The sequence below is a fragment of the Lathyrus oleraceus genome, chromosome 2, assembly GCF_024323335.1.
Source record: "Lathyrus oleraceus cultivar Zhongwan6 chromosome 2, CAAS_Psat_ZW6_1.0, whole genome shotgun sequence".
NCBI lineage: Eukaryota > Viridiplantae > Streptophyta > Magnoliopsida > Fabales > Fabaceae > Lathyrus > Lathyrus oleraceus.
Genome location: NC_066580.1, coordinates 433,315,976 through 433,326,343, shown reverse-complemented (window position 1 = coordinate 433,326,343; position 10,368 = coordinate 433,315,976). Strand labels below are relative to the sequence as shown.

General features: G+C 31.7%; 1 protein-coding gene across 1 annotated transcript; it reads right to left on the bottom strand.

Annotated features, from left to right (window-relative positions):
• Positions 1 to 1,885: 1,885 nt before the first annotated feature.
• LOC127119993 (protein GET1) lies at positions 1,886 to 6,033 on the bottom strand. Its single transcript, XM_051050377.1, has 7 exons — positions 5,834 to 6,033; positions 5,498 to 5,580; positions 5,095 to 5,165; positions 2,505 to 2,563; positions 2,340 to 2,421; positions 2,129 to 2,178; positions 1,886 to 1,984 (listed from the first exon to the last, which is right to left on the bottom strand). The coding sequence occupies exons 1-7, from the start codon at positions 5,939 to 5,941 to the stop codon at positions 1,907 to 1,909; spliced, it is 531 nt and encodes a 176-aa protein (XP_050906334.1). The 5' UTR covers positions 5,942 to 6,033; the 3' UTR covers positions 1,886 to 1,906.
• Between the last annotated feature and the right edge of the window lie 4,335 nt (positions 6,034 to 10,368).

The following is a 10,368-nucleotide window of genomic DNA, read 5'->3' as shown; positions in this document are numbered from 1 at the left end:
ATTCAACTTATCAATGTCATCTTCCTCGTCGTCCTCATCTTCCTCGTCATTCTCACTGCTCATGTTATAATCTGGATTTATTTCACTCTCTTCATCTGCTCCCTTAACATTAACTTCACCTGATCCCTCAATATTAACTTCTTCATTTCCTCCCTCAATATTAACTTCTTCATCTTCTCCCTCAACATCAACTTCTTCACCATTATCCTCCTATCTTCAATAATAATTTCTTTAACTTTGTGTTCAACATATATTTCAATTACTTTAAATCCTCTAACATCTTCCATTAACCTTAACACATTGTTATCATTATTCAAAGGCCGAAGTCCACGAGAAAAATAAAAGTTATGATTCAGATACCATAAACACTTTATATTACAATACCCTTCACCTTTGATTAACTCTTCAATTTGCATATAGGACATTAAGTCCACATCACAATCCCAATTCATTTCATAAATAAGCCCATCAACATACAACTTCATTGGATTATGTACTAAATGTCCCTGATAGTGTACTTTAAATCTGAGAACTTGGGTATCAAATAGCCTACAATAGAACATAAACAAATCACAACACTGACAAAACAGGGACCACAACAGATTAACATTACGTGGACCACAAGACATTAACAGTTCAGGGACCACAACATAAACAAGTCACATAGCATAAACAAATGTTCAGAATGATCAAATCAAGGCACAACATTAACGCATTTAACAACCCTAAACAAAATCACATACCTCAAAACGTAAGTAGGGTTTTCCATTTCAGAGATGAGCAACCTAAAGCGACCAACACGAGTTGATTTGGAACAACGATTTCATATTATGTTCTTAGGCTTAGTGTTCGTAATTGAGAGAGGAAGAGAGTTCATTCATGCTCATGCGTTTGTATCTATGAGAGACGAAGTGAGTGGCTGAAACATTTTGATTACTCTGATTTTTAATTGAAATTAAAGTTTAATCGATAATTGAAATAATGTTAAAAGGGACAACAAATACGTGCAAGTATATTTAGTGAATAAGATTAATTTTAAGTTGACATGACATTGCCACGTCATCTTGGATAGTGCCATATCATGAAAAAATGTCTCAAATTGGAGGAGAGACTAAAATCAAACTCAAAACTTAAAAAAGGGACCAAAATAGTGATTTTTAAGGTGGGAAGATCAAAATAAAATAAAAATGCAAAATAGGGGAATCATAGTTGCAATTAAGCCTAAAATATAACGATTAAGCAATTAGTAGATAACACAACATAACAAATATGACTATAATTTTGTTTTTCATACATATTAGAAAAAGATCACTCAATTGTAGAAATTAAAAAAAAAAGAAAAAATTGTAATATACTATTCTCACGGTTTACTTTTTCGTATTTTATTAGAAAATTCTTTCGCTCTTAAAAGAGTATAAAATGAACAACCTTTATTTCATTTCAATTTTAAGTAACTCGATAATTGAACAACCTTTATTTTATTTCATTTCAATTTTAAGTAACCAGATAAAATGAACAACCTTTATTTCATTTCAATTTTAGTAGATAACCTGATAATATTTGCTTAGATTTTTTTAAAAAAGTAAAATATACAAAACTTAAATTTAATATGTATAAAATAGTCAAGAGTCTGCGCATTATGTGGATCTTAATCTAATTTAATAGATTTCAGATATCATTGATATTTAAATATTACATTAAGATACCTACAAATAACATTGACTACTTTATCAATTACGTATGTTAAAGATAAAATTACAAGAACACGTATCTTATAGATGTTTGTCTTATGAGCTAAACATAAACATCTATGACATTTAGATTTATATTAAAGTCAATATTCAAAGGAGCTTGCCATTATTTTTTTACTTAAAGCAATGCAATTGTTTTTCTAATATGATGTAAATCATGACAATTTGCTACAAGCTCGACGAACATATCTGCAAACCCTAGCTGACACTATTAACCAAGCTATTATCCCAACCTGCAATTATATAAAAACATGTTTTAAATGTATAAAAAAACACATTTAATTAAAATTTTAAGTAGCCATTCAAAAGAGATAGAAAAACATGTATATGAAGCAAACTAAAAACTATGTAATGATGATATATGTACAATTAATTACCATTGTGTCATTTTCTTGAACTCCTCCACTTTTCCAAGATAACAATTTCGCTGCAGATGAATGTAATATATGATGAGAATGAAAAGAACAGGCTAAATATTTCATTTTTTGTACATGAACAAATATATTATTAAATTATTATATATTTTCGTGAACTAGAAGGATAAAAAAGTATAATTAAATAAGAAAATGTGACTTTTGAGTGATTTACCAAATGGTTGTACAAGTTGTTGAGATATGGTGGCAACAGGAATACGCCAAAACCAAAGAAGCAACATTCCATATGTTAAATACTGCATCACAGAACCGAAAGTATTTCATAAGCATCCTTGAAAAAAAATATAAAATTTAAAAATATTATATATGAAGATTGTACCTTTCCAATGAGAACTATTTTCAAGTACAAAACCACATCTTTGCGATTTAAATTTTGAACTGCAATTTATTTAAAATAGTAATTATGAGTTTGCAAAGTAATGATAGTAAGAATATTATTTTGATAAACGAGGATATATAAATAACAACTATAGATACATTATATTATATCCAAGTACATAAAATATGTAATACTAAACTCAAATTCAAAATCATATATAACATTAAGTTGTCCATTTGGAAGGGGAGAGATTCTTGACTTTAGGAGGGAGAATTACTTCATAATAGAGTCTATAGAAGAACAGTGTATTTTAGAATTCTGAACATGGTAATACATGGCATAAAACAACCTTATATAGAGAGGTATATTGTTGGTATTGCTGAACAAGATTTTGGCAGGATCATGAGAGATAGAATTGTTCAATTGTTGTTCTTGTTGAATAAATAAGGAGAAAATTTTGGCAACATCGGGAAGAGGATCAGTCATGAGAATATTTCTCTTGACATTGTTAAAATTTTCATTCAAGCATTTTAAGAAATAGATGGCACAATCTATTTTTTCGTTGTTTCTTGATATTGAGACTTGCACCACATGTACATGTAGGAAGAGATCTTAAAGATTTCAAATATTCTCAAAGGGTCTTCAATTCATTGAAGTAGGTTGTCACAGTCGTGTCACCTTGATGAATATAGTGCACTTATTGTAATAAATTAGAGATGCAGAAATGATCACCTTTGGAGAAACGGTTTGCAAGATCTGTCCAAAGTTGAGCGACATTCTCAATATAGATCTTGCTTTGAGTGATGTCTGGTGCAAGAGAGCCATAAATTCATGCAAGAACGATATTATTACAACATTCCCAATGTGTCGAACAACGGGTCATCTTCACCAGGTGCGGTGATCTTGCCACTGATGAATTTGATATTGCTCTTGCTCAAGAGTGCCCACTTCATAGATCGACTCCAAGATTCATAGTTATATTTAGAGAGTGGCAGAGAAACGAGGATGACACTGTGATTTTCTGCGGGATGAATGTAGTATGGGCTAGATTGATCTAGAGTTGAATTTGTGGACGAGTCTTTTCCAGTTTGGCTATTGTTTTTGTTTGGAGGTGATGTGGTCGAGTGATAATCTTATGATGATCCTCCATTGTTGAAGGATGTGAGGAAGTTCAGATTAAAGAAGGAAGAAAGATGATGATTCTTCCAGATTTTACACTACTGATACCATAATAGAGTTTATAGAGGAATAATGTATTTCATTATTCTGAACTTAGTAATGCATGACATAGAGCAACCCTATATATAGGGTATAGTTACTTACATCTTAAGTAACAAAATAACCAACTATCCTATCCTATATACATGGACAAAAAAATAACTAAAACTAACTGATTAAATTAGCTTATTTCATTTAATACATCGATTAAAATTTGGTATGGAGATCAAACCTTGAAGAATAAATATCCTAAGTTGTTCAACATCAGTAGTAATCAAGATGACACAATTGATCAAATGGGAAATTGGATAAATGTTGAATGGGCAAGGCTTAGAAGACTTATTGTTTGCATAATCTCAACCCAGCAGGTTCGAGTTGTTCGAATCTCTGGAGGGTATAAGCCAAAAGTAGAATACGAGAACATGTTTGATTGGAAGGCAGATAGTAAGAAAAAATTCAGTGTAAAATCCTGCTACAAAGCTTTAAAGTAGGACATACAACTGGAAGTTACTGAGGAAGATTTGGCTGATGCTTTTATGGGTCTTTGGAGAGCTAAAATTCCAACAAAAATCAATTATTTTTAGATGGAGAATGTTTCTAAATTGTTTGCCTAGCAAGGACCAGATGAGAAAAAAATGAGTCGGAAAGACCTTCTTGGAAGATTTTCAATTCTTGCAGAAGAGACTTAAAAAAAGATCAAAGAGGATAAAGAATGAGTTTTTTTGGCTGAGAGCAAATTGGTGTGTTTTGAAGCATAGAAATACTATCATCTTTAAATATGATATTTGTAATGTAGGAGATTTAGTATGTGCAATGAAATTTGAGGCTTGGAATAGAGTTTTTATAGGAGAAATTTCAAATTCCAACCATAACTTTTATGACTTTTGTGCAACACCCTTAAGTTGTTGTCATGGTTGATATTGATTTATAATTTACTCCCTCCGTTCCTTTTTAAGTGTCATTTTTTTTACTTTTTACACATACCAAGGAAGCTAATCATTATGGTTACTTTTCAAACAATAATTTTTCTTTTACCTATAATACTCTTAATTATTTATTACATTCGTTTTACTTTTTCTGTCTTTGCAATCATTATCTATGGGTGATTTTGACAAAATTGCAATTAATACTACCTTGAATTTTGCAAGTGACAATTAAAAAGAAACAATTTTTTTACAAGAAAGTGACACTTATAAAAGAATGGAGGGAGTATTTCTTTTTTAGTTGGGGAGTTTTGTTGTATTGGGCAAGAGTATCCTTTGTCCTCTAATCTATATATTTCTTTATTATAAAATTAAAAAACTAACATCTATTATATTGCATAAACTTCAAATTATAATAGTGAAATAATTGAAATAAAAAATAAACTCACGTTTTGCAAGTTCCTTCTCTTTGGCAGTTGCCAGCCTTTTGAGTTTTGCTGCTTGTGCAAATGTTGATGGTCTAAGATGATAAAACAATGAACCATACAAAGTTGGATATGATAAAATTTTCAACAAATAACTTGTAGGGGGAAATATGAAATGATAACGATGATACTTCTAAATGATAGTTGCCCAAATAAGTTAAGAAATCAATTTTAAAATTTAAATTTTTTTAAAGGCCTCGTAATCTAACTTCTCTATTGCTTTCACTAATGATGTCACTTAGTATTTATAGATGAGTAAATAAAGGCACAAATAAAGGTTTAAACAATTATTTTTCAACAAAAGACTAAAATATGATAACAAGACAAAAAAAAATCACATGGTGCAGATCACATGTGAATTACTTACTGTGACAATAAGCTTGCCTCCTTCAAAAGTTGTTTTATTTCTTCACGCAATATATTTTCCTTTTTACTACTATCAGATCCATTCTGTAAACAAATGTTCTATTTGTCATTTTTATTTTACTATTAGAATAATATGATGTTAATGTTACAATAATATGATGTTGAATCAATTGAAAATAATAATAAATTTCCAATTTCAATTAATTGGTTTAATTTTTCAAGAAAGAATGATATTCTTATATGCGATAGATGAAATCAAGATCTACAAAAAAATATATTATTATAATGGTTAACATTGATTTTTTCAACTATTAAAATGAGGAAAGGAGAAGGATACCTTCAAATTATCTAGGCAATAGTATGCCAATTGAAAAGTAGCAACAATCAGAAATATGAAAGGAGCTGCTAATGACCTTTGATGTTCTTGGATTGCTTCATCTTCCATAATTTAATCTCCTTTGTGATTCAATTTTAAGAATAACGATGCAAAATGAATTTCAATATGTGTTATATGTTGGTTATTATAATGTTGTATTACCTTTTTTATCCCTTAGAGAGGAGAAAATCAAAGAAAAAAATGAAAGGTATGTATCCACGAGTTATGATTTTTTTCTTTTTTATTTATTTATCCTTTCAGTACTTCACTTTTTTATTTCATCATGTTATTATGATTTTTTTTTTGAGAATCTCTTATGAACACAAAAACAAACACCGAATTTTTATACATTACTCATTCCGTTCTTTTTTAAATGTCATATTTATTTTATTTTTTACACATACCAAGAAAACTAATCAATACTATTACTTTTCAAACAATAATTCTCTTTTTACTTATAATCCCATTAATTATTTAATATATTCATTTTACTTTTTTCCCCTCTCTAATAAATGTTCAAGGGTAATTGTGACAAAAATATAATTAATACTACATTAAACTTTACAAGTGATAATTAAAAAAAATTATCAAAAAAGTGACATTTAGTTGAGACTTGAATAAATTGGAGAAATTGAAGTTGAATTGTTAAATATTGATTTGCATAGTAATACTCAAAATCTTGGTAACATATGTGCGGTGATAGGGAAAGTCATATGGATGGGATCCCGCGAGTGCATGGAAAAATCAATTATACTATACTATAAAAAATATCTAAGTCATAAGGACCAATGTCAACCTAATGTTATCTTATCTATTGTTACTTCGTAAATCTAAGACTATCCATAAATGTTTTATTTGAAAACGAATATAAAATAACTAGTTTATGAATTAAATGAGACGGAGATCACAATGTAATTTTTGGGTACCTTCGGAACTCAAATTAAATTCACCACCTCACTCTGTTTTAAAAATCATTTTGAAAGAGTTATCAATTTCAAAATAATGATCACTTTCACGCAACCCGTATTGTATTATGTAACCGTAGTTGTCTGTTGTCGCACGTACAAGTTACAATTTTGAAACATATTTTGAAAAACAACAAATCTTAATTAATTAATAAAACATTGTCGCTATTTTTAGAAATTAAAAATCTAAAATTTACAATCGGATACCGTTTTCACACTATCGCGTTGACTTTGATATCTAAATACTTTCGCTATCGCGAAAAGATTTTAACTTTTTAAAACAAAATTGAGAATCAGAAAATTATTTTAATATAAAAATTCAGTGTTGTTTATTTTATCGAGTCCCTTCGGAACGATGGTCCTCACATCCGGGACTCTAAGAGCTTAGTTGGACATATCTATTTAAATTGATATACTGTTATTGAATTGTGTTGATTCTAAGTGTTGGCAGCAATTTTGGTAAAACAAAGAGTGTTCACAAGATGTCATGTGTGATGTCTTAACATAAGATATCATATGTACCTGCTGGAGTTCAAGAACATGTGCATGCAGGATTGTTTCAGAATGGCACACACAATGACAAGGCTTCTGATATTGGTTGTACCTATTGGAGCTTAAATGGAAGACAAATGGAAGACATGTTCATGCAGAATTGTTTCAGATGACATACACAATGTCATGGTATCTGATATGGCTGTACCTGCTATAAAAGGAAATTGGATTATGCAGGATTTTTCCAGGATGTCAGACCCGATGTCATGACATCCTGTACACAGAATATTCAGTATGAATGTCTGGTGTTTTGTGATTGTACAATTAATGGCAATCATTGGTTGATTGAAGATATGGCTAGCTGGCGCATTCAATCAGGGATTTCAACCAGATTTACTTATTTTCCAAGGAGATCTATACAGCTGTTATAAAAAGATTTAATTGGAAAATAGATTTAGGGTTTTCAAGTTGTCCAAGTCCAGCAGATTGCTTCTATAAAAAAGGACTTAGAAAACCTATTTGAACACACAACCAAGACTGAGCGAAATTTAGAGAGAGAGCTAGGGTTTGTGTCTGTAGGTCATTCAAGTCATCTATTGATGATTGAATTGGACTGATTTGTCTTCTTGATCAAAGCTTTGAAGCAAGATCAAGAGTATGTCTTCTTGATTGAAACTGTGAAGTAAAATCAAGAGTTTGTAATTGAAAAGTATTTTCTTTTCACAAGGATTGTTGTTTAAAATCACGGGTGTGTGATTGTAAGGGAAGTGAGTGGGTTCTCATATCTAAGAGTGCTTAGGTAGAAGTTGCACGGGTAGAGATTAGGTGAGAAAGACTGTAACTTGTTGAAGTGTACGGATAGTCTTTGAACTAATTCTATTATAGTGAATTTCCTTCCTGGCTTGGTAGCCCCCAGACGTAGGTGAGTTGCACCGAACTGGGTTAACAATTGCTTGTGTGATTTGCTTTACAATTCTGTTTAAATTATCCATTGTGTATTAACAGATATCAATGTCGTGACATTACCTTCGACATCTTATATCTGATACCAGAATTTCAATTGGTATCAGAGCAGGCATCTTGCTCTGGCTCTGGGTGAGATCTAGGGAGAATACTTTCTAGTACAATGGAGAGGGATGGAGGATTTGTTCATAGGCCACCAATTTTGGATGGTTCTAACTATGACTATTGGAAACCAAGAATGGTAGCTTTTTTAAAATCCCTTGATAATAAGGCTTGGAAAGTTGTCTTGACAGGCTGGGTGCATCCTGTTGTTACTAAAGAAGGAGAAGCCACTACTGAGAAAAAGCCTGAAGAACAATGGTCCAAGGAGGAGGATGACCTAACCCTTGGGAATTCTAAAGCTTTGAATGCCATCTTCAATGGAGTGGACAAGAACATCTTCAGGTTGGTAAACAATTGTGAAATAGCTAAAGATGCTTGGGACATTCTCAAGACCACTCATGAAGGCACATCCAGGGTAAAGATGTCTAGACTACAGCTACTCACCTCCAAGTTTGAAAACTTAAGGATGAAAGAAGAAGAGAATATCCATGAATTTCACATGAGTATCCTTGAAATTGCTAATGCCTCAGGAGCCCTGGGAGAAAAGATGACAAATGAAAAACTTGTAAGAAAAATTCTCAGGTCACTCCCCAAGAGATTTTCTATGAAGGTAACTGCAATAGAAGAATCTCAGGACATTTCCAACATGAGGGTAAATGAACTAGTTGGATCCCTCCAAACTTTTGAGATGGGATTGAATGATGGAACTGAAAATAAAACCAAGAACATTGCCTTCATATCCAACACAAAAGAGGAAAACAGTCAAGGTATGGATAAAGAATGGGCCAATGAAGTTGCAATGCTGGGAAAACAATTTAACAGATTATTAAAAAAAATGGATGTAAGATCCAAGACAAATGTCAAGAACATCTCATCTGACATCAGCAATGGAAGAAGAGTAAGGTCAGAGGAGAAGCCCAAAGAAGTAAAGTGTTATGAATGTGATGGGTATGGACACATTAGAACAGAATGTGGAACCTATCTCAAGAAGCAGAAGATGAGTCTTGCTGCCACCTGGTCAAATGAAAGTGATACAGAGGAGGCTATAAATCTTGGGATTGCTTTAACAGGAAGATGCGGATCTGATGAAGACTCAAGTGATGGTGAAGTTTGTAACACCCCATTTTCTACCCACGAGTTATAACAACAAAATCAGAGTCGTAAAATTTTCTATAAATGGAATATTACATGTTCAACTTTAAACAATTTCCACTTTAAGGAATCATAACAATATGTAACACTTTTCTTAATTCGACAAAACAATGTCATTCACTCCAATAATTCAACTTCATAAAATCTTACGCAGCGGATTCATAAAAAATTCTTATCATCTTTAAGCAACATAAATACGACTTAACTTAAAGATTAAACAACTATAATCCTTCAAACAATTTAAATTTTAGTAACAATTAAAAGATCCACAAAGCAGACACGCGACAATCCCCCCGAGTGCTACGTATCAGAGCGACTGACCACTGACCCGACCAACGGTAACCGGCTACTTCTCAGGATTACCTGCACGTTGTCACATAAGGACAACATTCAACAGAAGGGGTGAGTTACAATAATTATAATCAGTATATGAAAAACAATACAGTAATTAAGAATCGTACACAAACACCACTTCTCAATTAAATTAAATACCCATACAACAAACCAACAAAAATGCAACTCTAATGAGACTCGACTCGTCATGCATGTGGTACCATTCGGAGTAAAACTCCCAACTTAAAATTTGCCGATTTAACGAGGCATCAAGGCTTAAGCCTTCAACTTTCAACTTTTGCCAATCCAGGCCAACGTGGTGTGAGCAAAGCTCCGACTTAATGCATATGAATTTACATGACATACACGACTTTAAAATTCCGACAACATAATAATAATAGCAACACAACAATGTTTTCAACATAATCAACTTATAATCAACTTTGGCTCACCAAGCTTACAACTCAGTATCTTTAACAACTTTCCGTA